The following is a 27856-nucleotide window of genomic DNA, read 5'->3' as shown; positions in this document are numbered from 1 at the left end:
TCTCGAAACTGATGTGTTCCTTCTAGCTGCAGTTATGCTTTGCTTCCTCAAGGTGTGCTACGAAACATACGGACTGGATTCTGGATTACTGGCAGTACTATACAGCTTCCAATCTCTCTGGTGATGCTATGTTAAAGTTATCTAAAGCGCCTTTGAGACTCCTAAAAGAGAGAGAACAATTGGATATGGTAGAAGGATTGATCCGTGGTGGCGTAAGCTCGATTTACAATAAGCGGCTGGCGGTTGCGAACAACAAATATCTACCAAATTTCAACCCCAAAGCACCCTCAACCTTCATAGTGATGATTGATGCAAACAATTTGTATGGGGGCGTTATGGAAAAGTTTCCATTGCCATTGAACAATTTTGAGTACACTGACGGAAACTGGGATCCAGAAATTCAAAAAGCGTTCATCCAAAGCGTGTTGGAGACACATGACGATAGCGAAATTGGCTACGTATTAGAACTGGATTTGTCGGACCCAGATGAACTTCTTCATCTTCATTCGGATTTTCCCTTGGCCCCAACAAAACAGAAAGTTGACGCATGCTGGTTGGGTGACTATCAGGAGGAGCTTTTGAATGATATGCAGATGAATGCGCCGCCTTCGAGTAACAAATTGATCCACACCTTGTTCCCCAAAAAGAACTACATTTTACACTATCAAACATTGAAGTTCTACGTTCAGTTGGGGTTAAAAGTGGAAAAACTACATCGATCACTTGCTTTTAACCAGTCAAAATGGTTAGCGCCATATGTAAAGTTGGACACTCAGAAGCAAAAACAGGCCAAAAACAAGTTCGAGGAAAACTTCTACAAGCTAATGGTGAACAGTGCATTCGGCAAAACGTGCGAGGGAAAACGCAATCGCATAAAAGTAAAACTGGCTCGCTGTGAAGAGGAGACAATGAAATGGACCAGCGCTCCACAGATGAAGTCGTTCAAAATTATTGATGAGAACTTGGCAGCGATAAGCTTGAACCAGACTGAAATAGAGTGGGACAGGCCATTTATCGTTGGTGCTTGCATCTTAGATCTTTCGAAGAAATTCATGTACGACTTCCACTACAATACAATGAAGAAACACTTCAATTGTAAACTACTGTACTTGGACACGGACTCGTTTGTTTATGAAATTTTCTCAAACGACTTCTTCGCAGACTTGAAGCGGAAGACCACAGTGAAGGACCTTTTCGATTTCTCAAACTTTCCAACTAATCACGAGATGTACGATCAAAGCAACGCAAGGGTGACACTAAAATTTAAAGATGAGATGGGAGGCAAGATGATTTCTGAGTTTGTGGGGTTGAAGCCGAAGATGTATTCCATCAAACTGGCAGATGGTTAGTCAACTTTTTTTCAAACCTAAAAAAAGCCAAAAAACAACAAAAAGCAGAATGAGTAAAGAAAAACCGGATAAAAGGTAAGAAAAAGAGACCTAGGATTAGATTTCCAAGAAAAAACGAAAGAAAAAGTGAAAAACAAAAACTAGAATGCACGAACTTCTATTTTAGGTCTTGCAAAGCAGTCGGCGAAAGGTGTGACGCCAGGCGCATGATGACACATGAATTATACAAACAGGTTCTCACAGGAGGAGAAACTGTTCCACTTACCAACACCAGAATTGCGTCGAGCAAACACCAACTAATGACAGTTGTGTGCAACAAGAAGTCACTCTCGGGATACGATGACAAGCGGTATATTTTAAACGACAAGATCAGAACTCTACCATTTGGCCACCACGCTCTGCGCGAGGAAATGTTCATGCGTAACGTAGTACAGGATCCAGATTGGGGTTCGAGTGACGAGGAAGAAACTGTTGTACACGTTGCCGAGTCATTAACGCCAGAAAGTCAACTACCAACTCAATACACAGGTCCTCAAATGTCAGCAGAAGTCTGGTCTCCGCCGGATCCCGGTCTCAACCAGCGTGTTTACAGTGAGGATGAGCTTGAAGCGGACATTGCAGATTTTGCAAATCTGACTCAACAAGTGATTGAGGACGAAATTGAAAGATGTTCCTTTATAGACGATCAGGCTGCTGAATCAGGTTCGTCGCCTAGTCTTCTAGACCCAAGACCCGTATCCACCATTCAGGTTTCTACTAACTCTTCAACAGAAGAGCAACCCATCAACCATCCCGGACCCTCAAAAAGTATGAAAAAGTGCGCAAAACGAACGCTGGAGCTGATATCAGACAAATAATCTATCAATGAAGATAGAATAAAGAAATGGAGAGTAGTACAAATTGACTCTGATAGTGACGACAATTAACTTCTGTGAAAGAATTTTGCTTTAGTTTTTGTGACTTGTGTTTTGTTTTTCCCGTTTGATGGAAATAAGAAATCTTTTCAACTCGAGTTACAGAAAATTTGTACTGTATAAGTCTTTTAAAGGTCCTGCATAGGCAGTTGATCATTTAATATCGAAGTCTTTTTTGCCCTCAGTACCTTCAATTCATAGTATAAGTCTTTAGAAGCTCCTACAATACAAACTGATCAATTAATATTTAAGTCGTTTTTGCCCTCAGTACCTTCAATCCATAGTATAAGTCTTTTAAACGCTCCCATACTACTAGCTGATCAATTTATATCTAAGTCATTTTTGTCCTCAGTACCTTCAATCCATAGTATAAGTCTTTTAGAAGCTCCCATACTAGTAGCTGATCAATTTATATCTGAGACATTTTTATCCTCAGTACCTTCAATCCATAGTATAAGTCTTTTAAAAGCTCCCATATAAGCAGTTGATCAATTTATATTTGAGTCTTTTTTGTCCTCAGTACCTTCAATTCATAGTATAAGTCTTTTAAAAGCTTCCATACTAGTAGCTGATCAATTTATATCTAAGACATTTTTATCCTCACTACCTTCAATCCATAGTATAAGTCTTTTAAAAGCTCCCATATAAGCAGTTGATCAATTTATATCTTAGTCATTTTTGCCCTCACTACCTTCAATCCATAGTATAAATCTTTTAAAAGCTTCCATACTAGTAGCTGATCAATTTATATCTAAGACATTTTTATCCTCACTACCTTCAATCCATAGTATAAGTCTTTTAAAAGCTCCCATATAAGCAGTTGATCAATTTATATCTAAGTCATTTTTGCCCTCACTACCTTCAATCCATAGTATAGGTCTTTAGAAGCTCCCATATAAGCAGTTGATCAATTTATATCTAAGTCATTTTATCCTCAATACCTTCAATCCATAGTATAAGCCTTTTAAAAGCTCCTACAATACTAGTTGATCGGTTATTAACTAAGTCATTTTTATCCTCAGTACCTTCAATCCATTGTATAAGTCTTTTAAAAGCTCCTACAATACTAGCTGATCAATTATTAACTAAGTCATTTTTATTCTCAGTACCTTCAGTCCATAGTATAAGTCTTTTAAAAGCTCCTACAATACTAGTTGATCAGTTATTAACTAAGTCATTTTTGCCCTCAGTACCTTCAATTCCTTGTATAAGTCTTTTAAAAGCTTCTACATAAGCAGCTGATCAATTATTAACTAAGTCATTTTTTTTCTCAGTACCTTCAGTCCATAGTATAAGTCTTTTAAAAGCTACAATACTAGTTGATCAGTTATTAACTAAGTCATTTTTATCCTCAGTACCTTCAGTCCATAGTATAAGTCTTTTAAAAGCTCCCACAAAAACAGCTGATTAATTAATAACTAAGTCTTTTTTGTCCTCGGTACCTTCAATCCATAGTATAAGTCTTTTAAAGCCTCCGACATAAGTAGTTGATCAATTTATGTTTAAGTCATTTTTGTCCTCAGTACCTTCAATCCATAGTATAAGTCTTTTAAAAGCTGCTACAATTCTAGTTGATCAGTTATTAACTAAGTCATTTTTGCCCTCAGTACCTTCAATCCATTGTATAAGTCTTTTAAAAGCTTCTACTTAAGCAGCTGATCAATTATTAACTAAGTCATTTTTATTCTCAGTACCTTCAGTCCATAGTATAAGTCTTTTAAAAGCTCCTACAATACTAGTTGATCAGTTAATAACTAAGTCATTTTTGCCCTCAGTACCTTCAATCCATTGTATAAGTCTTTTAAAAGCTTCTACATAAGCAGCTGATCAATTATTAACTAAGTCATTTTTATCCTCAGTACCTTCAGTCCATCGTAAAAGTCTTTTAAAAGTTCCCACAGAAACAGCTGATCAAATAATAACTAAGTCTTTTTTGTCCACAGTACCTTCAGTCCATAGTATAAGTCTTTTAAAAGCTCCCACAAAAACTGCTGATCAATTAATAACTAAGTCGTTTTTGTCCTCATTACCTTCAATCCATAGTATAAGTCTTTTAAAGCCTCCCACACAAGCAGTTGATCAATTTGTATCTAAGTCATTTTTGTCCTCAATACCTTCAATCCATAGTATAAGTGTTTAAAAAGCTTCCGCGCTATCAGATGGAAATGAAAAAAGTAGCCATTGCTTATCGCCGAACAAAAATTCCTCTCTGTCTAGAAAATTTAGGAACATGTTCATAGTTACCTCTGTAGATCATCTGAGTTGATTGTTGCAATCTGTCAAATCTACCCTACAGCTGATCTAAGTGTCTAAGTGAGCTCAGTGAGTGTTTGTGAATAGTGGTGTGTGTTTGAAGTTTGTGAACTGGTGCCGTCTAAATTTCGCAATAGGGTTTCTCTAAACCAGCAAGGTCCGCTTCTCAATCATTTAGTTTGCCAAAGTTAAGAAGGCAAGGAGTTTACTGGCGTCAAGCGAGTACAGTTCCTGCTACTCTTCAGAATGTTTATCTCAAGACTTGGTACTCCAGACAAGATATTAAAATTAATTCCCAATATATATAGAATTCATCAACAAACAAAAATATAAAGGTGAGCAACATCAGAAGTTAAAAATGAAATAAAATGCCATAAGACAAAGAGGAGAGTTTTGAAATAAAAAACCCAAAAAACCGGTCAAAAGTGTGTACAATTCAAAAGCACTAACTGAGTTTTTCCTTTTCTGCACTCGGCTCCCAACTTTCTCTCCTCGTTGCTCTCCACCTTGCTCTCCGCTTTGCAATCCTTTTTGCTCTCCACTTTGCACCCTGCTTTGTTCGGCCACAAAATTGTCACCAATACCCTTGATATGTAAAAGTTCAAACTCGGTTAGGTAACCAGCAGGTAGCTTAGGATCCAATACATAAGTTATTTTTCACCAATACTCTTGATATTTACAAGTTAAAACTCGGTTATGTAACCAGCAGGTAGCTTAGGATCCAATACATAAGTTATTTTTTTACCAATACTCTTGGTATTTACAAGTTAAAACTCGGTTATGTAACCAGCAGCTAGCTTAGGATGCAATACACAAGTTATTTTTAGTTATTACCTCTTATTATTCAAAGTCAAAACTCGATTAGGTACCGCCTGGGTAGCTTAGGTATCAATACACAAGTTCTTTTTAGTTATTACCTCTTGTTATTCAAAGTCAAAACCCGATTAGGTACCGCCTGGGTAGCTTAGGTATCAATTCACAAGTTCTTTTTAGTTATTACCTCTTGTTATTCAAAGTCAAAACTCGATTAGGTACCGCTTGGGTAGCTTAGGTATCAATACTCAAGTTCTTTTTAGTTATTACCTCTTGTTATTCAAAGTCAAAACTCGATTAGGTACCGCTTGGGTAGCTTAGGTATCAATACACAAGTTCTTTTTAGTTATTACCTCTTGTTATTCAAAGTCAAAACTCGATTAGGTACCGATGAGGTAGATTAGCTATGAATATTAAGTTTTTTCATCGACACAATTTATTGGAGGATGTTACAACTCGATAAAATTTCGCCCAGATATCTACGGTATCAACTAAAACGAACAAGTCTTTTTTTTCCTTCCTCTTATATTCAAAATTCTATTCCCTAGTCAATTCGTCCTTTATTAAAACTCCAGTAGAAGCGACTTTTTGGTTTTCTGCTTTGTTAGAGAGTCAGGCTTTACAACAAAACAAGGTAGATAACCAAAGGTTTAAGATCAGAATTTCAATATCACTTACACTTGAAAAACAAAATGATAGCAACAGTTGAATAAGTATTAGATCTGTTTGTTGTGTTTTTGATTTTTCAGAGCAACGCGAGCCCTAACAGCCGCCTTCCGATAGGCAGGCACAACCGCTCCTTCGATCTCTGTTTTTCCGCTTTAACTCGAGTGTTTTTTCAAACTTCCTTGCCGCAGCCTCGTAGTATTTCTTAGCATCGTTTCGCAACCGTTGACACTCTATGGAGTTTTTGTGAGCTACATCTTTGGCCGTTTTCAATTTCAATGCACCTGCGTTATAATAAATCCTAGATTGTTGACTCATTTTTGTTACATACTCCTTTCGAATACTCAGTGCATTGATCTTGAAATTGTGTAGGGTTTGGGTTTGGTAGCGATGTTGGGGCTCTCATAACCCGCACATTCTCCTGTACACTGTCGTGACTAGCACCGTTGTCCTATAAATAGTCACTGATATGAAGTGACCATTTAGAAGGAGCTTAAGTTTAGTTATTGTTATCAAATCCAAACTATGGCAATGTTTTTTGTTGTCTATAGAACCAATAGAGCTGCTGGAGCGGTATCACAAAACAAAAAACATATAAATCGTAATAACGATAATATCTTACTTTCCATAGGTACTTGAAACGAGGCTTCAGTAGCGAACCAGACGTGACATCTTTCCCTTGAGAGCTGTTTTCCATAGACCAATATTGACTCGAGACAGTGATTTGTGTGCTGGCGGAAACGTCACAGGATCCCTTCGAATCTAAAATACAGAAATCAAAATGAATAAACGCTATATATCTAGTTACCAACTAGTTTTTACCTTTAAATATTCAATAACTTTACTATTTGAGTCAACTGCTAATGATAAATTGAACAATACTAGCATATCACTGAGATGTAACAATATATCTTTTTACAAATTCTTACCCGGTTGGTTCTGATCAGCTGTAGATTTTCCTTTCAAGGGCGCCTCCCTTCCGTTAACCACCACTATTGGTTTCAGAACACGTACGTTTTCCTTGTTGACAGGGATAAGATCCGTATTAATGTTGTCCATTGTAATGCAAATAATACTGTAAATTAGTTACAGAAGGATTATTTCTTTAAAACGGAAAGTCAACTGATCTTTCGATAAAATTGGGTTCGAATGAAAGCTGATAAAATTGAACCAAAATTAAACAGCAAGAATGTTCAATAAAAATAAAAACATTTAGTCATCGCATTCCTCAGTTTTACGAGTCTAGACATTATCGAGTCCCCACCAGGGGTTCTGCAAAAACAGTACAAAGAATGTAATCAACTACCGCAAAGACCTTCATAGACCCCCCCCCCAAAAAATGTCTAGTTCTGACGAATTAATTAGTTATAATTTCAGTGTTCTACTCAATCTTTTGTATAATAGTGGCGGTAATCAAAGCTTTTAAAGGAATCTGACCCGCGTAGCAGCTGCAACCAAACAAAACAGCTCATAGTATGTGTACAATTAAACAATAGCTTACGGAATATAATACTACGCTGTATTGATAGTGAACTGAATACCATACATGTAGTTGTCTGAATACGACGCGTGTTCAACCGCAGAAGGAATTTGAACTTTGTCGTCCCCATATAACCAAAGGTCAAAAAGCCGAAAAAATTATAAAATTATCTCAAATATGAATATTTATACCCTCCCTTTGAATGGGGATCGATTCTAAAAATTTTCGAAAATTTGAATTTTCGGCCAAAAATGAGGGCGGTCGTTTTTTAATAGCCGCCCTCATCTTCTCAGCCGGCTATTATAGCGCTCCTATTTTTTACTTCGTCGAATAAAAAAATGTTTTGCTTTACCTCATTTTGCCGCCTTTTCAACATTTTGCGTGAAATCTTTTTGACTTCTCTAGGCTAGTTTCTCTCTTCTCTCATTCTGCTAAAAGTGAATTTGAACATCAATTGCTCAGCAAAGCAATTCAAAATGAACAGAGTCAGTATAAAAATTGAAGTCAGAAATAGAAACGGGATAAACCCATAAAGTCCAATTTTAGATGCCCGCTATTTGAACGTCGTTCCTATAAGTCTTATTTACCATCTCTAATGCTTCTTGTTATTGATAGTAGCCCCTGTAGCCTCTCTCTAAGAAACAGAAGTATGTTCAACTACGAAATGCCATCAAAATAAATCGGACTAAAAAAATTTTTTTTTTACAAAAATCTTTTTTAATATCTTCTGTTATTTCAATCCCAATCATGCTTATTGGAATCAACGGCGGCTATTTTCCGGCAATCTGCAGGGTATGTTTTTACAGTGCGCGTGACCCCCCCCCCCCCCCTAGTAGTCATGCTCGTCATTATCTTATACTACTATTACCTGATCTTCCTAATACTGGTCAACTTAAAAAATGAGTTCAATAGTTGACGTCGTCGGTTTATCAAACTTGATATATATATATATATATATATATATATATATATATATATATGTATATATATATATATATATATATATATACATATATGTATATATATATATATATATATATATATATATATTTATTTCTCAATATCTTTAATCTCAATATACATATATAAACGTTCCTGATTTTTTCCTTATTACCCGTATCTGATATCCTTGTTCTGTTCAGAATTTTCTTTCTTGAAAGCAATCTCCCTTGCACTAGTTTTGTGGTATCAAATCGTCCACAGCTTAAACAATGCCAACAAAACAGTTGGCTCATTCAACCGTTTTTTATTGTTATCATGTTTAGTTATTCAAGGGAAAGATGTAGTATGTTTGATTTATAACATTACAACATGTAACTTTAACATGTAAAGTAATTCGTAATGTTAACATGTTTTTCGAACATGTTGTTATTTATAACATGTAAATTATAACATGTTGTTATTTACATGTTGTAATTTACATGCTATAACATTCGAATTTACATGTTTGAGATTTTTAAAAAAACTTGTTGAATCAGAGGCAATGATTGTCGGATGATCAAATTAAAGATACTAACGTCGTGTACAAACTTGGAACCTACATTGGCCAAAAACGAGTATAAAAGGAAAGAAATGGGCGTGTGAGCAAATGTTTAAATTTCGAAACCTCAATAACTCCTCGAGGGAGACGATTTTCAAAAATTGATCAATTGCTATATTCTAAATTTTTGAGTGTTATCGCTCAAAGATTCAAATGTGGAGTACTCAACAAGAGTGTCAACTCCTCCCCAACTGAATGGGATTTGAGCAAAAAGTAATTGTAAAATGTTGGTTTTCTTCGCTTTTTTCTACCAAACTGGACTTCCTGAATCAGTACTTAAACATTTAACATTGAAATGGTTTGTTTGTTAGCAGAATGCTATGAAATTGTTTCATAATGATTGCGGATGCGAGTTGAAGCGCGCATAGGATGAAGAGGAAGAAGTTTCATTTACATTGTAACTGAGGCTAGTTTTCAAATTCTCTTAGGTTTAATTTGCTCTCAAACAAAGTTCGCAGCCATTGTGCTAGCTTTTGTCTGTTTGCAATTTTTTGTACTACCAATTTTTTGTGTGATAGTTTTGTCGCCTGAACAACAAATTTCGTTTTGAGAACAGGATAAACTGTTAAAGCCTGAGGGCGTTCAGTCGCTAAGCAGTTTTTTAAAGCCGTGGTAGTCCCCATGAATGCGATACATAAATAAATGGTGCCAAGACACTGAACTGGTAAATTTTGGTAGAATTTTAGGTGGCTTTGATTTTCCCTCCCCCTTTTATTCCATGCACTGTTTTTGCTCCAACCCATTTTGCCGTACGTCACCCAATGAAGATAAGCTTAAGCTACTGACTACCAAAACTATCCCCTCTTCAGTCATTTGAGAGCATTTGGTCTGACGTTAGTCGGTTGTAATTGAGCTGATGTGTGAAATCTTGTGGAAAGCTGATTCAGTAGAAACATTTGATATTCAAACCTTGTTTTGTAATTTTTAAAATACTGAGTACAAATGAAGCTGTAATAACCTGTCTGTCACCTCAAAACGTAATATTTTCGTGAAGCAGTTATTGAAATGACTCTTGAAAAAATAACCACCTACTGGTGCGAAAGAAAAATTCAAGCAGCTTGGGATAATTTTGCTTAATTGCTCGCGAAAATTTGTAGAAATTATTGCAAACGCGTGTGTCTTTTTTAATACGAAGTTTTTCCTTGATAGTTTGGACTGTTTGCTCGCTATAAAGTTTGACTTTCAAAAGACGTAAAAACCTCACATGGCAATCGAGAGCACAGCATCCGACATGATTTGGTTTATTTTCTAGCAGGCGTTCAGTTTTAGCGCTGAATTGTCATCATTATTTTGACCGTGGTTATTAATACATTGTCCTGGAAGTTACCAGTTAGCTCTCAACCAGCAAATGAAAACAATTCATATAAGCACTAATTACAAACTATAAGCAGCCAGCCAAAATCTAGGTTTTCAATTTTTATGATATCTGAACAGTATGAAAGCCATTAAGGTGTGCTGGTCCTAATTGAGTACTTGAGTTGCTCGGATGTTGGATACACGAAGATGAAAACAAAATACGATCATTTCAAAAAATTATTCCTGAACGGTTTTGATCATTGTCTGCATCAGGAGTTCGTGTCATCACTGCTGCTGTGGTCGCAATTCATTTTCTATCAGGTTAGAGTAAATCGAGTTTCATTATCCGGATGAGCTTATAATCCATCAAATTGTGATGAAAAAATAGTGATCAACGGAAATTTTAGAGAAACAGAAAGTTGAAAAAAATTTCCAGAAGTCACTAAGGTAGCCAGGGGAGATCAGCATGTTCGACTGAAATTGACTCATCTTCAATCTGTGAAACTGTATTTAAAGAAGGTTCATTGATACATGGCGAAAACCAGTTAAAGAAAAAAAACATTGTTACTTCCTTTGAGTATGAACTATAAAATACAGAACATAGTTTAAAGGCAATGTAGTGTTAAGAAGTATAAATGAAACAAACGTCACATGTTGTGAAAGTTTAAAATTGTATTAAATTTACAATGTGCTAAAATATCGACAAATTAAGAGAGATGAATTATAATTGAGAAAAATTTTTAAAAATGCTAATTCTACAATTAACATTTTCGAGAAAGAAAATTTTAAAAAATGCTAATCCTCCAATTAACATTTCATAGAAGACTAAAAGACGCCCTAAACTAAATCAAATTAAGATTGAACTTGAAAGATTTGAGATTAGAAATCACTTCAGAAACCGTTGGGTCTTTTAGAAACTCATTCCAGAAATGATTTTTTATTGTAGTTTTGAGAGCCCGCTTTTTAGGGATATTCCGCCTCAAGGTGAGAGGCAAATCGTTATACCAGTCAATTGCTTTTTTTGAAAAACAGTTTTGCATTATATTTGTTTTTTGGTTTGCTCCAAATGACAGCTTGTTTGTACGGTCATTCATTTTAGCACTTAGGGTGGCTAACTTAAGTTCATCGAAAGCTGGTAGATCTGCTTTTAGAAGCTTTATAAAATATATAATAACCCGATACTTTATGTGGTATTCTACTGGTAAGATTTTGTGTTTGATCTTGAGATCAGTGGTCCTGTCAAATTTGGTTCTATTGAAACATGCCTTTATTCCCCAGTTCAATTGTTTATTTAGAGTAACTCGAAGTGATTTTTTAAGACCTGAGAACAGAACAATTGGGTAATGCAGATGACTTAAAACAAGAGCGTTCAGTAAAGCAGATCTGGTTTTTTCAGGAAATATATTTTTGATGGAGTAAATGACCTTTATGCCAACAGCCATTTTTCTTAGTACATTTTTTATTTCTTCATCGAAAGAAAAATTACAGTCAAATATGAACTCCCAAGTATTTCACAACTTTTTTCTCGAGAACTGTACATCCGTTAACAACTATTTCTTCGATTTTGTTTCTTTTAGGGGCTCCAAAAATAATGAATTCGGTTTTGCTTTCATTTACATTTAACTCATTTTTCCTGAAAAAGAGAATGAGTTTAGCAATACTTTTTTCAAGATGTAACTTTGATTCAGAAATTGTTTTTCCACTGCAAAAGATAAAAGTATCGTCAGCGTACTGGATTATATTCGAATTCACATCAGTATCATCTTTCATATCATTTACATATATGTTGAAAAGCAGTGGGCCTAGCACAGTACCTTGTGGTACTCCACGGTTAAGTGCTATCCAATTTGATTCATACTTCGAGAATTTGACTTTTTACACACGGTTTTCTAGATAAGATTTTAGAATTGTATTTGCTTGTGCACTAAAACCTAAAAGTTTAGTTTTGTGCAGAAGAGTAGGATGTGATATCGAATCAAAAGCTTTTGATAGGTCTAAAAAAGTTTTATCCATCAAATTGACAATTAGTTGATTTCCGAATAATTGGTTAATGAGTTGCCTAATAAATAGCGCAAAACACAATAAATTGCGCATAAATTTCAAAATAACTTGTAAACAATTCCATTATTTTTCATTCAATGGCCTCTATACATCAGTTTGCAAATTTTGCCGAACTTGTCTAATTTGGCAAAATTAGCTGTAAAAGACAGTGATTAAATGAAATTAGCCCAATTCAGTGAGGTAGCGTACTCAACAGGGCACAAATGGAAAAAAATCCCATAATTTCAAGCAGCTGAACTTAATTGATGACAATTTTATACTAAAAGTTAAATGATAAGTGCGCCGAAACTACTACTACTATTTGAAGCCCACTAGTGATTTTTTAGCCCCATTCAGGCCAGACCCCCTACCCGCTCCCCCAATGAAACAGGCTGCAATTGATTAGAGCTCCCACTAGTCGTTCGAGAGCATATTTTTACGTTACTCGAGTATGTTTTGTATTTAAATTTCAAAGCTTAGTTTTTAGGTAGGCTTGGCCGGTTTGATTTATTAAAGCATGCTGTTCATGTATAACAACTCATAAGAAGATTTAAACCGCTGAAATAATAATTGAGATTGAAAAAACAACAAATTGTCGATTGCGTATCCTCGTGATTAAAAAAATAGGCGTTCGTCATTAGCAACGTGGCACTTCGCTATGTAAGTCAGAATTTCCAGGTGACTTCGGCACAAACACAAACATACTTGAAACAGGAGCAAACACAGTATGTAGAAAAATTTGGTACTTTAGAATCAGACAGTTATGAAATTTGGCATTTTTAAAACGTGCATATTGTTGTTTCGAGTTTGATTACCAAATTTTTTGATTACTATCGAGCTCTTATTGTGTTAAAGTGTCACCTGATGATGAGAAAGCAGTATTGAGAATAGAGAATCGAATCAAGAAACAGTTGGAGGTGATGGAAGTGGATGAGGAGGAACATATTCTACCCATCATGATGGAGGTGACGGTGGGCAAACGAAAAGCGGATATGAATTTAGACAAAAGAGAATTTTTCGCAAAACACGATAAGTACAAACAGAAAAGCAAGAGAAGAAAACTGGACTCAAAACAGAACTGGCAACATAATACTCCAAAAGACATATCTTCAAATTGAAATTGACTAATGTAAATGTTGTTTTGAAGACGAGATGGCAATCTAATTTTCAGTGGACCTTCTTTAAAGCGAGTTTCAATTTAGCTAAACAAAAGATCTAAAAGTGCAGGTCGACTGGCTAATGGCCGAGGCGGCCATTTAACAAAGTGATTGCTGTGCCTTTTGTTTAATCTTTTTATGAAATTTGGTAGAAACTGGACATTTGAGGCCATGTTTAATAGCCGCCGTCAGCCTCTCAAACGGCTATTATTTAGGCGCTTTCCTTTTTACAATTCAAAGAATTTGAATTGTATTGGGGCGCTTTTTTTAAGATCTGTTCACACATTTTCATGATTTTTGAAGTCAAATTGGAGTAGTGATTTTGGTCACGCCGAAACAGGAAATGGAGCGAAAAAGCGAGTGGTTTTGCGGCGTGAATTTTTTCGCTCTAATTTTAAAGTAGAGTGAGAAAACGGTGTTTGAACAAAAATTCGGTTTCTCGCTAGTGGTTTTCTGTTCACATGCGGCAATTTCACTCTGATTTTTACTGTTTTTCGATTTTTGGATCGGCTTTTTTCTAAATGGTTTTCCCAATCCATTCACAGCTCATTCTAGGCCTAATTTTTTTGTTTGAATTAAATTTTAATTTCTCGCTAGTGGTTTTTTTGTTCACATGTGGCATTTTGACATTGATTTTGTTTTTTTCTTTTTGATCTGATTTTCTTTAAAATGGTTTTCTCAATTCTCTCATAGTCCATTCTAAGTCTAGTTTTTCTGTTTAGTCAATGAAAATTCTTCGAATTGTACGTCAGGACTTGTCCTGCTATGTTTTTTTATTTCGCTTTACCTTTTGATCACGTTTTTCGTTATACATAAGTCACGACTTTCACGTTTGACTTCTGACTGTTTCAACTAAATGGTTTTTCAATCCATTCAGTCAATGAATTAGGTAAGATAGTGAATACAGTCATGGTCAAAAGAGAGACGGGATAAACCGATAAAGCCCGATCATTAAGAAAGTTCATTAGAGTGTTTGCTAGCTGAAATTGGTGTTAAGCTTATTAGCTTTCAGTTTATAAGCTGAATTAACTATAGTTTCAAAATCCAACTGGAACTGCACGCCGAATTAGAACACTTTTTGACACTGAAAAAAATTGGAAAAAAATTCGGTCAATTTATCTGTTCTTTTTTCTTTTTCTGTTTTAATCCCGGTGCGTCAATGGTGGCTTTTTTTCCGGCAATCTGCCGGCTATGTTCTTATCAGCCGCCGTCAGCCTCTCAATGGCTATTTTTAGACGCTCTCGTCACATTTCCAAGAATTTGAATTGTATTGGGGAGCTGTCTTTTTTGTTGCGACTAGAAGATTATTGGAGAAGTCCATTTATTGCTTTTGAACGAAGTTCATACCAATTATTGTAAGCGTGTTGGATTTTTGTTATGCAAATTTTTCGCTTGATTGTTTTTGCGCTTTTCCTCTAGAACAGTTTTTGACTTCTCAAGTGACATTTTCACGCTTTTGTTCTTCATTTTTGAGTGATCTCTTTTGCTCTCACGCCGAAGCTTGTTTCTAATAAAAAATTGGTTGCAGCAAAGAAGGGTCAGATAGACAAGTTGGCAATGCTTCTGGATAGAGAGCGGGACGTCAATGGTTCGAGTCCCAATGGTTTTCCATCCGCCTCTCGTTCAAGAGCAATTCCAACATTAGTCGGTTTTTTTTTTCAATGAGTTTTATTAGAGTGGATTTTGAAGCAGGAAATGAAACGGGTGATAAAATTTGGAGTGGTATTAATTGTAGTTGTTTTCATAGAGATTTTAAAGATTTTGGTTGTATAATGTTTTATATTAATTTAGAGGGTTTCAGCATTTTTAAAGAAATTTTTTTGTAAATTTGCACTTTTTGTTTTCCACCTTTCACCTATTGTTTTGTTTTACTGCTTTTAGTGGGATTTGAAAATAAGTCTTTTACTTAAGGAGTGTTTAAATACAAAGTGTTTACATTTTCTTGAAAGCAAATAAGCTTTAAAACCTTTTTTGTTTCTTGCAGTTTTTCGTTTATTTCTACATTCTTAGACATGATTTTTATTCTATTATGGCTTTCCAAATGTTCTTTGAGCTGTTCTGTACTCCTATTTGTTGGAAGAGACTTATCCTTGGCTTCGTATAACCTTGTAATATTAATTAAATGTTATTTTTAGATTTTCAATTTAAGTTGATTTTAATAGCCACTTTTTCATGAATTGACTTCCAATTTTGGATTAATTCCCATCACTAGTTTAAGTATGTACGAAATATTTGACGGCTAGTTTTTATTTGGCAGAGTCAGATTTTCGAGTTGTTTCTGGAATTCTTCCTGATATGTGTTTAGATCTTTTCACTTATTTTCATATTTTTTGAAGGCAAATGGGAGTGATTAATTTGGTCACGCCGAAACAGGAAGTGGAGAGCAATAGCAAGTGGTTTTGCGGCATGATTTTTTCAACTCTAACATTAAAATAGAATGAGAAAACGGTGTTTGAACAAAAAATCGAGTTCTCGCTGGTGGTTTTTAGTTCACTTTCGGCAATTTGACTTTAATTTTTCAAATGTTTTTCTATTTTTTTATTGAAAATCTTTTCTTAATGTATTTCCAATCCGTTAATTGTCAATTCTAGGTCTAGTTTTTTATTAAGTCATTGAAAATGTTTTGAATTCTAGGTCAGGATTTGTCCTATGTTTTTACAATCCACGAATTTGATTGTACTGGGGCTCTGTCTTTGTTTTTTTTTAAAGTTGTCACTCATTTTTCAATGACTTTGATCTTTCAAAACGGGATAAACAGGTAGGGCGCGGTGGGCATTAACATTCATTAAAAGCACAAAGCTAGTTTTTTGGTCTTTTAAGTGCTTAGATTGGTGTAGATGCTGGGAAGGCCTTAATTGAAAGTTAAAACGTCATTTTTAGGTATTTTTCATGTTTTTTCGTCATGTTTGAGATTTTTGTTTAATAAGTATTGAATTGACGTCTTTCAACGTTGATATATGTTTTTTGCAAAATATAATTACTCTTTATGACCATTTTATGAGCTATATCTTTGGTGCTGCAAACATAACACGCAAAATGATACTAATTTTTGAAATTTTTTTAAGTTCTTTGTCATTTTTCTAGCCCCAAGGTGCAGGGAATCTCTTCCAGGGTTTTATGTTGTTTTACCGCGTTTGGCTTGGGCAATGAATTGTTTTTCATTATTCTAATATCACTAGTTTTTGCCATTTGTTTTAAAATTTGATTTCTAAAAAAAAGAATTTTCAGAGAATTTTCATGTTCCGAGTTTATCAATCTTAATGGCCAGAGAATTTATTTTAGGCTTGAAATTGGCTTTGAATAGTTCTGGAGGACAATGAAATACTTCTGAAGATATTATTATCACAAATTTTGCAACATTTTAAAATTTTCAATTGTTTTGAATTTTTTGGCATGCTTTTGTTTATTGATCTCTACGTGCCAATGTAGTTGGTTTTGGTCTTGCCGATGGATTAATGGACATATTTGTTTTTATCGAGTTGTTACAAATAAAATTTGCAAATGTTTTTTCAGTTAATTGAAATTTTTGTGATTTACTAAGTTTATCAGTACATAAGTGCCAACTAACCTTATTAAGTCTCGTAGTTTGGTTACTGGACAGATTCGATAGACAAAAAATAGTTTTGAACAGGTTAATATTGCAAAATTTATACTGTTTCAAAAAAATATTGCAATATTTTCAATTTTTCAATTGTCTTGTTTTTCAATTTTTTCCATCTTTTGCGGCTGATATACCTTTTCATGTTTCGGGTGGGTTGGCTGTGGTTTTATGGGTTTGTTTTAATGAGTCAAAATCAATCGGGCTTCAGGGTAAAATCTTCAACAGATTTAGCAATAATGTTCAGTTTTTGGTTATTTTAGGTTCTCTTAACGTCTGAGGCTGCTAGTCTTCTGGCTGGCGTTGTTCAATTGGTCTGCCGATCACAGTGGTTCTAGGTTCTTCTTTCAATTCTTTGAATTGTATTTCAGGACTTGTCCGGCTGTGTTTTTTTATTTCGTTTTGCGTTTTGATCTCGTTTTTTTTGGTTTACTCAAGTCACCAGTTTCACGTTTGGCGCGTGACTTACTTCACTCACTGTTTCTACTGAATTAGTTTTTAATTAATTCGCGCACTAAATTCGCATTGTAGTGGATATGGTCAATGTGAGAAGAGAAAAATCAAAAACGTGATAATCCGATGAATCCTGGTCATTAAGTCAGTGCATTAGGCTATCAGAGTTCATTGGAGCCAATGCTAGCCAACATTAGTGTCAATTTTTTTTTATTTTTCAGTTTGTTATCTGAAATAACTTTGGTTTTAGAATCTAATTGAAACTGCACACCTAATTCCTTTGTCCCTTTTACGATTAAATTTAATCTTTTTGCATCTTTACGTGATTGCTCTTACCGAATTTCATCAAACATTGTTGCTCGTGTCTACTACTCTATTTTCAAAGAATTCGTAACTGCTTCAGAGTACGATTTTGAATGTTTCAACTGTTTAGCGCGACAAAAGCCGCAAGTGAAAGGTTGAGAGCAGTCAAAATTAGCGGGCACCGAAACTTTATTATGTACAGGACAATTCGTAGTCGTGCATGCTATCAATTTTTCAACTAGATCATCGCTGGTGGAACCAATTTTGTTACATGTTCGCGGAGGCATTAATATTTTATTTAATAAGTAGCCTTTGGAGCAATACTGGCACCGACGATAAAGACAGGATACAGCAACAATAAATGCCCGTCAAGCTAGGAACGACGAGTCTTTGGAATTTAATCCCGTAGAACCAATGCTGGCACCGGCGGATATGTTTTGTCCAAGACTCTAGCTCAATTTGATCTGAAAATACACAGTTTGTAAGTTTGTCCAGACGTCTATTTATTAAGTTAATCTATTTAATAAGTTTTTTTAATAAGTTTTTTACTTTTTCATTTTTTCCTACTTGTTACCTAGTCTCAATAATGAAAAGCCACATACTACATTATTGGTGTTTGAAGAAGGTGCAATCGAACATATTTTGAGGGCCAAAATATGGCTTCACGGCTTCGACAGCGTTTTCTGGCAAGTTTTAATTGAATTTTTGTTTGTTGTCTGTTTGTGTTTTTTTCAGCCGCATAAAGAACTGAATAAAGACAGGTGTTAATCCCCTTCTATAGAAGAAATGGCAATTGTAAACCTTGGGATTTTGTACTTGATATCTGATGGTTTTCCTTACACTAAAGTTAATTATTTTAAAAAAAAATCACTTTTTTTAACTTTATTGTTTTTGTTATTTTTGTCTAATTGTTACCAAAACTTTTTATGAACTGGTCCCAGATCTTTTCTGGTGATTTATAGGTTATTATGTTTAGTTTCAGTTTTATCTGACAGTATGCTGACTTTGTTATTAAGTTTTGTTGTTTAAAACGGACAACGTTTTTGATGTAATTAATGTTGTTGTTGTTGTTGTTTGATTTTGCTGTTCGTCTTAACTCGCTTTCTTAATATTGGCGTATCTCATCAATCGAGTGCATCATTTTTTACTCCAATGAGTTATTTGCTTTGGAGGCTATATTTTTGTTCATACACTATTTTTATTGAAAAATACTTGGGTTTTTGGGTGTTTCTTGGGATTCCCAAAAATAATTTTTGGGTTTTTTCTATCGGTTCCTCAATTGGTAGACAATTATGCTGAAATTTTGGATGAGCGGGGTCGGAACTTTATGTGCGATAGCACATACCGAGTCTCCTTGTTTGTTTTTAAGCGTTTATTTTTCTGTTTTGTGTTGTTTATTGTAATTCATCGTTTTTGGACTAATGAAGTGTTTAAATGGTAGCGTTAGTTATCAAAATTTTTGGAGTTTAAAGTTATTCAGTTTTCACAAATTTTTATTGAATATGTAATAGTTTTCTCCGATTTTTAAAAGGAATGCAAATCTTTTGAAGGGGGTTGATTTCAAGAGTTGAGAAGCATATAAGAATAATTTCACACAATTTCTTGCAAGCATAAAGACTGAGAACAAAATCTTATAGTATTTTACCTATCTATTCAGTATAGAGCATGAAGACTCAGACTGAAACAAAACGTATGAAATTTTTCCTATCTGTAAAAAAATGAACTCAACTCTGATTGGACAAAAATCTAAATAAAAATTATAAGAAACGTATCGCACGATTTATTCATTATTGAAACTTATACCTGTAGGACTCAGTAATATTTGTCTTCCTCAGAACTTGTGAAATTTTCTCATCTTAGCAGAATACAGGACGCTCACGAACTTAAACACCTGGAATTTTTTTTACCGAAACCTAGAAAAAATGTACAATCGTATTTGAAACACCGAACTTAACGAGGAAACCTCGCAGTAGCTCAAATTATAGACAGTTACCATATTTTCAGTTTTCGAGGATCTAAACAAGACGTTCTTGCTCCATGTATTTGCAGAACTGCTTAAAATTGACTAAGGTCTCTTCAATTTTCCATTTTTCGCTGATCTTCATAGTTCTCTAAAGAAAGTTTTTACAGCCGAAGAGTGAACTATGCATCAAGAAGTGCAATTAAAACCGGGGACCAGCGAGTTTCTATCTGAAATGTTCGTAAACATAATGCCAAATTTCAACCATCTTGTTTTACGTTGATATCAACGTGTTTTTATTGCTGACTTGATTGAACCTTGCTATGACTCACAAGCATCTTCCACACAAAAATTGAATGATGCAAATGTTTTAGTTTGAAAGAAATGCGAGTTCAAAAACAGTAGTTTAATTTATTAAATTCGACATTCAGTTATTTGGTAATTCTACAGATGATCTTGCTCAGGGGTTTTTAGTGTTACGGTTCCAGGATGTTGTACTGGAACAAACATGCGTCGGGTCCTGCTGTTGCGACCAGGGTCTTGTCTGCCTGAAGGAACTCTAGCTGAGTCACATTGCTACTGCACATTTTCTGCTCTGTGAAGAAGCACTAAACAGGAAAAATGTTTAACGTTGCCGTCTTTAATGAATGAGCTGAAGTTTAACATCATGCAATGCTTGCTCGCTAAACAATTTTTAAAAATGTTACACAAACTTTAAAAATATTTTCACAATCAATAGTTAGGTAAGTAGAAATTTTCCGGTGAATTCATTTTGGTTACAGCTTATTTATGACCCATTTGCAAAATTTTGAGCACAGAAGATATTAATGAACAGCAATGGCGGAATCCTAGCCAAGAAATTTTGTGCAAAGTAATTATTTTGAACGTTTTCAATAAAATTAACTGGCCACTCTTATTAAGATTTTTCAAGATGAAGGAAACTTTCGAAAGTCTGATAGAGTTGAATGTATTTTGCGGTTGTTAAGTACTTCTAAACTTTGAAGCAGAAAAATTCCGTATGAGGGCGGTGGACCCCTGAGATTAACCAGGTAAGGTTTTTCAAACGCAAAGTTTAAAGTTGAAAAAAAAATCAATATGAAATATGGTTTCTTATCGGTATTTTTGAAGTAATGAAATTTCAAAACCAGGAATTAAAATTCGGCCTGATGTACAAAACAAAAAAACAGAGATTCTGTAAAGCAAAAATTACTAGAAGATTAAGCAAACTAAGTTGAGTAAGATTTAGTTGATATTTTAGTTGACGGTTTTTTCATGAAAGGTCACTCAAGACGGTTTTTTCATAAAAGGTCACTCAAGACGTAATTGCCCAGATCTGGTAAATTTACTACACTTTTAACCAAAATGAGAGGATAAACAGTCGAAATGATTCAGGATTCAAGATACATTTCAAAAAGCCAATCCCAATAACCACCCTAAAATTTTTGACACAGAAATTGAACAATTTGAAGGTTTTCGATTTTTGAAGCTGAAAATTTAGTCTTTGAATACATATGGGGGGAGCAGCTGGCTGAAAACGATAGAGCCTGCGTTGTTCAAAATTATGTTACCAAGGAAACTGATGGTACCAAAAAAAACAGATTTAAGTAGAATTTAGATGTTTCTCAGATTTGGCGGATTTTCTAAAGAATGAGCTTAGCAGGCAATTTGAAGCCCCTAAATTTGACCGTCATCATTATTTCCGGAACTCCCGCACGCTGTTGGTTCGGGACGTAATTCGTTACCTGTTCTTGGACTATTTGACAAAGCCTTATAATTTTTGGCGGGACATGTAATTTCTAAGGGCGCCCGAATGGTGCTATTATGATTTTGTTTGTGATGGGAAATTAGTGCTTTGAGACAAAAAGATTACCAAAAATTGCAAATTACGATTTGGGGGCACCGAATGAGTTTGAAATTGTAGAAATGTCATAGCCCAGGATAGTTAGGGACAAAATAATCAACCTATGATAAATTTTGATGAAATTGTTTTTTCCGCTCTCCAGACACACCACTCTCTAGAGAACACCAAACTGCAAATAACTGGCAACCGCTTGTATGTAGTAGTAATTTTTTGCATCTATTGAGATCCAATTTTTTAAGCTCTTAAACTTTTTACGCCGATTGATTTTCGATCTTCCTCATGCACCATTAAGATTTGTATCCTGATGTTTTTGATGGTAGGAACACATATAGACGAAATTTCAAAGATCATTTTTGTGTTTATCTTTTTGGGCCCCCATTGTTACTGTGACCCCTGGTTGACCGCTGGAAATACATTACCAAGATTAGAGAAATTTTAGCTGTTTGCTTTTCAATTATGTGACTTGCAAGGAAGAGCCTCAATTTTATAGATAACGGTTCGTCTTTTTTGCGTAATGAAATTTAGCTCCTAAAATCAGACATGGAAAACAATTTTAATTTAAAAATGTCCCTCAGCTGACCTTGTAGTTGGCGGTTGGGAATTGAAACATCCTGACAGATCCACGACTGTCTCCGGAGACGACAAACTGCCTGGACTCAGACACTCCACAGATATTGAGATTAGTGGCCTTGGGTAGTGCTGGCCACATGCCTAACATGCAAACAAAGCTATACAGTCCCATAGTTGAAGCAAATGTTGATCGCAAATGGTCTGTTCTGTGCTCGTTGCTACCATAATTCATAGACTACTTTAGTTGGGAAATGAACTAACTATATTTATTATTATGATAAACGCTGCGTTTTTCTGATAAACGTGTTAAAATCTAGTTTATAGAACTCAGCTCTGCAGAATAAATTGGCGTAAAAGATAAAAACGTCGATGTCGGCAATTTGCTTAAATCAATGGTGAAAAAATTAAGTTTTTGTTAATTTGGTATAGATGCTGATGATCCATTTTAGTTCGTAAGAAACAAAGCTAGCACGTTCCGTCTAACTCAGGAACGCTTGCAGAATATACTTTCGCACTAGAATTGGCTGATTGGGCAGCAAATAATAACAAAATAAGGGTCCTTTGATAATAATTGCAGCAATTTATAGTAACCGGGAATATAGAGAAATAGCATTGAACCAACATTTTTTTAAAATTAGGACAAAAATTGTTCTACCTGCCACGTGGAATCCGAGAACTGATGAATGCGTGTGCCACTCCATGTCTTTTGTCCTCTTTCCACTCTCTGGTCTCAGGTTCACCACATCCCCTGTTGGCAAAAAATGTACCATGGTCAAGACCTGAACTTATTAAAAGACACTGCTCGACCATAAAGGTGATATTTGCGAAGATCATGCTCGACTAAAGACTTAAGCTCATATGTTAATGTCCAATGAAATATGCCAAGAAAAAATTTGTAAGGATGTTAAAGATCGTAGACTGGTTTTGACGCTTAAATGTTTTTCGTAGCTATCAATCAGTGAGTGGAAATGTTGATCAAATGGTATTTTGCACCATGACTTTTTTTGTAGTGTTTTAGGTTGACAGGAATTCAACACAAGCACATCTGCACTGTCGAATTTGCCGAGAAAATATAACAGTAGAGTAATTAATTCACAAGACCACAACTTTGTCATGAAAGCAAACCAATCAATGTCCTAAACATTTTGCCATTTACGCCTTGAAACATTCACGCTTTTGGTTTGAAATTTAAAAGTCATGAGACTATAAAATCTAAAAATTGAAATATTTAAAACGAACTAGAAAACTTTTTCAGCAGAACAGTATAAAAAATAGGATATCATTATGGAAAAAATGGGGTGTTGTGTTTCAACGCAATTAGCGAAACAAAAACAACGAAAATTATTGTGCAAAAATGTGATTTCGGGCAAGTTATACGTCGCAGTCCTATTCAGCTTGAATTTGGGCCTTTTTCATTCATTTAACTAGGAATGAAACTTTAGCTCAAACAGAACTCGGTACTAAGGTACAATTGGGCTGAGATGAACTTCACGTACATAGTGCACGTACCTCTCCAAGCAAGCCATCGGTTGTGCTATCTGACGAGTGCTCGCAACTTACACCAACTTTTCAAAAAACATAGAGAATAGCATTTTCAATCCGTTCTAATCGGTCAATGATTCAATGCTATAACCACAAATGCGAAGAAAAGGCTTGGTTTGAACAAGGGGTGTAATCTCGTGCATGTGGTTTGCCTTGCGAATCACTTATTCACTCAACTTAATCAATCGCGCCTGATGAATTAATATTATTTTTAATAGCCGCGTCAGCAATTCCAGGCGGCTATTATTGTAGTCCCAATTTTTTTACAATACAAAATTTGGATTGTATTGGGGCGCTGTCTTTTTTCTTTTTTAAGATCTGTTCTCACATTTTCATGATTTTTGAACTCAAATTGGAAAAATGATTTTGGTCACGCCGAAACAGGAAGTGGAGCGAAAAAGCGAGTGCTTTTGCGGTGTGAAATTTTTTCCTCTAATTTTTAAGGAGTGAGAAAACGTTGTTTGATAAAAAAAATTAGCTTTCTCTCTAGTGGTTTTGTTCACCTGCGGCAACTTCTTTGATTTTTACTGTTTTTTCGATTTTTTGGATCGGATTCTTTTCTAAATGGTTTTCCCAATCCATTCTTAATTCATTCTAGGCCTAGTTTTTTGTTTGAACCAAATTTCCATTTCTCGCTAGTGGTTTTTTGTTCACATGAGGCATTTTGACATTGATTTTATGGTTTTTTTATTCTGATTTTTTAAGAAATAGTTTTCCCAATTCACTCATATTCCGTTCTAGGTCTAGTTTCTCTGAATTGTATTTCAGGACTTGTTCTGCTATGTTTTTTACTTCGTCTAACAGATTTTTGTTTCGTTTTACCCTGACTTCTTGGAATTGACTTTTTCAATGACTTCAGTGACTTCTAGTGCTTTGCAGTTAAAATTTGTGTTTGTGACGTCATTTCTGCTTTTAGGTCAACTGCTTGACTTGCCTCACTCAAAAAATGATTTCTGAACTCACTTATGGAACTTTAAATTTTACGAACATTTACTAATTAAAGGTCAATAGTGTTCATCAGAGTAGTGCCAAACTTTTGCCCTAATTCTTGAGTAATAGAGTCTTGAGTTTTAATATCGAATAATAATTTTTGAAAAAGCTCCATTTGTGATTTTTCCTTGTAGAGCAAATTTGTCTCATAAAAATGACAGTCCGAATCTAACCCAAAAAGTCTAGCGGTCTATTAAAAAGCTGGTGATCGATCTGTCAATCTTATTTCTTTAGTTTTTTCGATTCATGGTAGGCCACAAGAGTCGATCGCGGCTATTTTCTGGCAATCTGCCCGCTTTATATTTTTGCGCGTTCACAATTTGTCATGTGAAATGTTCCTACGCTAAGTTTTGCAACTATAATCAGGTTGTTCAGTTTATCTTATGGTTAACCGTGGCAAGTTTAGGCCTGCAAATTAGGTGTATAGTTCACACCTCGTTTATTTTTAAGGAAAACTGAGTTTTTTGAATTTCAATTAATAAGCTATTCCAGCGGATTACGACAGACTCCATGACCGTTATTCCTGCTGAAGTGGATTAGCGACCTCTGTAAAAGAGATCTTAGATAATTCCGTTCCTTTTGTATTGAATCCAAGGAGAAAACAGAAAAACTATAGAGTGACAGCAGTGATATTTTAGATAAATAGCTGTCAAATAAAATATCAAAATATGGTACGCAGGTACCATAAGTTGTACTTATTTTACCAATTACCATTTTCTTATTTGGTATAATTCATGTTGAATTTGTTTATGTCTGATGTTCAGAGATTTCACATTGCTGTTCGTAACATACTTCATTGTTCATACATGCAGCTTTGCTGCTAAACTTCTTCATTCATTGTTGTAAACATTTTATTTCTTTCATGCATACACATTTGATCTAGCAGCCATTCCTTGACTGCCTAATTGACTTTCCTTCTCCAATTTGCTTTGTTGGACTTCACTACTGAACTAAACTTCCAATCAAATTGTTCTACTCTCCAAGAGAAACTAGTCTGTAGTTCTAATGGGCCGAATCGCCCGAACAACACTATAACAGCCGAAATAACTTTTAACCCTGTTTCGCCCCGCAAATCAGCATTAGAAAGATTATCGGTCTAAACGCATCGCGAATCTGCAATAAAAATTGAAACAAAATAATTGCGTTCGACATGGCGCAGTCGGCAGGATCCCCCAAAACTCCTTTAGCCATTGACTCAGTTAGGAAACGACGGCCGTCGGAAACTCAACTTCGTTGGCACAGGCGGAGCACCCAAGTAAAGCTAGTCATTCTTGCCAAGAAAGGGATAAATCTGGACGCACTACTTCGTGCAAAACCTGCGAATGTAACCCTTCCACTGGAACCGACGTACGAACAACCCATTGATGACCCTACTGAGGCCACAGAATAGAAACGCAAAACGAAAAAACCCAACTCAAATCGAGTTGGGAGCTCGAACGTCAGAAAAATTCATGTGGACCGAACACCACAACATACACTTTTAAAAAAATTAAAACTAAAATAGAATAAGCAAACGAAAACAAACTACAATCCCAATTTAGAAACAAGAAAATGCGATGCGGTTTAGGGCCAGCTCTGGAATAGATTATGAAGGCTGAAAAACAGTTGCATTAGCCTCTCGTTTCTTAAAGTCATTTGAATCCAGATATAGTATCAACAGAAAGAATTAAAACAACTCACGCATATTTACAATTTGGCGCAAAAATACGTTCCTCAAAAGAAATGAACTAATTGACTGACAGTATGGAACATAAATACTCCACCAATTTGATCGCTCTAATACAGACAATTAATCCGCTGTCTAGTTTTGAACGAATTGTCCAAAAAATTGTCAAACTCATAGAAAAGCCAAAAAGAGCTAAGCAATGTACAGCATCCAGAGTCCAATCTGATGACGAACCACAAAATCTACTTTTCAAACACAAACACCAGAAACCCCAACAACAGATGGGATCCAAACACCAGACGCAACTCCAGCAATCCCAACAGACATATATGCAGATGCCTTCATTTCGACCAGAGCAAGGTTTTTCCAAAACGACTCGTAGCCTGCTTAACAACAAAAGATACTAACTCAGAAGGAGTCTGAGATTGTGTGCTGACGAGAAACGAGGAAAGAAGCAAACAGCTGAGTCCCTACATTCAAAGTTTTTGGCGAGGTTTACAAGTAAAATCTGGTTGCGTCTGCATCGATGATCGCAACGCGATCCCACAATTTGTCAAGTATGCCTACATAGAGGCAATTTACTCAATACATCTCGACATTTGGTTGATGACAGATATTGCGAACCATGCGTGGTAGCCATACATGAACCAGGATACCTATTCGAAAACCTCAAAATGCGGGCCTTGCATAAAAATTGATTTAAAAAATTTGAAGCCAGTCATACCATCAACATATTGCCCCCCCCCGTCAAACCCTTTAAAAAACCTTTTAAGGAGTTTCACATTGACTTCGTTAAGGAGGTTCACATTGACTTCGATGGCCCGATTTATAATCAAAAAGATCAGGAAGTTAATTTTCTTGCATGCATTGATTGTTTTTCTAACTTTCCCTATTGAGAAGTTTATGACCATGCCAATGCCAATAATATTTTTGAAAATTTTTCAAAATTACATCCTATTACATGGCGTTCCACGGCAAATTCGATTTGATCAAGCAAGATGTCAAATTGGAAAGCAAATTACCAATCTTTGCGAGCAATACAATATTGAAGTAATCACGGCGCTTATTAATGACGACAGAGCTATTGGTTTAGTAGAACGCTTAATTCAAACAATTAAACGTAGGTTGAGATGTTAAAAAGAAGCTGCCAGATCGCAATTCAATTCCTAAAGCTCGATTAACTCAATAATATATCAGCTTAAAATTCGCCGACAGAAATCTCTAAAACAAGTCCAGTTTAGGCTTATTTCGGCCGCAAACCAAATGCATCATTAACACTAAGCATTATATGCGCTGAACAAAATCTGAATAAACTTTCATCAAGCGTCACGAGTTAGGATTTAGAACAAGATACCATTAGGTAGACAAACCGCGTTCCAGAAGTCAAATCAGAAAACCGTGACAG

The 27856-nt window shown here is 35.3% G+C and overlaps 4 protein-coding genes across 5 annotated transcripts in view; 1 reads left to right on the top strand and 3 right to left on the bottom strand.

The window, feature by feature from the left end:
• Positions 1-13526, top strand: part of LOC142335399 (putative ATP-dependent RNA helicase DDX49) — a 31043-nt gene extending 17517 nt beyond the window's left edge. Inside the window, exon 2 of the mRNA XM_075383868.1 lies at positions 13207-13526. Coding sequence (XP_075239983.1) covers positions 13207-13469 — 263 coding nt within the window. The 3' untranslated portion in view covers positions 13470-13526. The remainder of the gene's footprint in view (positions 1-13206) is intronic.
• Positions 1-18395, bottom strand: part of LOC142335402 (proteasome maturation protein-like) — a 517526-nt gene extending 499131 nt beyond the window's left edge. The window contains exon 1 of one of the 2 annotated variants that reach the window (XM_075383872.1): positions 18381-18395. The gene's annotated coding sequence lies outside the window, so the exon portion shown is untranslated. Of the gene's footprint in view, positions 1-18158; positions 18170-18380 lie in introns of those variants that run through there. The other variant, XM_075383873.1, reaches the window with a different exon arrangement.
• LOC142335542 (uncharacterized) lies at positions 6297-7315 on the bottom strand. The gene is made up of 3 exons (XM_075384081.1): positions 6925-7315; positions 6618-6757; positions 6297-6446 (listed from the first exon to the last, which is right to left on the bottom strand). The coding sequence occupies exons 1-3, from the start codon at positions 7052-7054 to the stop codon at positions 6297-6299; spliced, it is 420 nt and encodes a 139-aa protein (XP_075240196.1). The 5' UTR covers positions 7055-7315.
• Positions 18396-20179: 1784 nt separating the features above from the next.
• Positions 20180-27856, bottom strand: part of LOC142334962 (uncharacterized) — a 41085-nt gene continuing 33408 nt past the window's right edge. Inside the window, exons 9-11 of the mRNA XM_075383291.1 lie at positions 22909-23001; positions 22264-22394; positions 20180-20430 (exon numbers count right to left, since the gene is read on the bottom strand). Coding sequence (XP_075239406.1) covers positions 20299-20430; positions 22264-22394; positions 22909-23001 — 356 coding nt within the window. The 3' untranslated portion in view covers positions 20180-20298. The remainder of the gene's footprint in view (positions 20431-22263; positions 22395-22908; positions 23002-27856) is intronic.

The sequence above is a fragment of the Convolutriloba macropyga genome, chromosome 2, assembly GCF_964194025.1.
Source record: "Convolutriloba macropyga chromosome 2, txConMacr16.3, whole genome shotgun sequence".
In the NCBI taxonomy this organism is placed as follows: domain Eukaryota; kingdom Metazoa; phylum Xenacoelomorpha; order Acoela; family Convolutidae; genus Convolutriloba; species Convolutriloba macropyga.
The sequence above is the reverse complement of the archived record's forward strand: the minus strand, read 5'-3'. Positions and strand labels throughout refer to the sequence as shown.

Coding starts and splice junctions, on each gene's coding strand:
- LOC142335542 (XM_075384081.1), bottom strand. CDS start 7,054: ATGGACAACATTAATACGGATCTTATCCCTGTCAACAAGGAAAACGTA. Junction 6,758..6,924: donor AGCTGATCAGAACCAACCGG/GTAAGAATTTGT, acceptor TCTGTATTTTAG/ATTCGAAGGGATCCTGTGAC. Junction 6,447..6,617: donor GTTTCAAGTACCTATGGAAA/GTAAGATATTAT, acceptor GACTATTTATAG/GACAACGGTGCTAGTCACGA.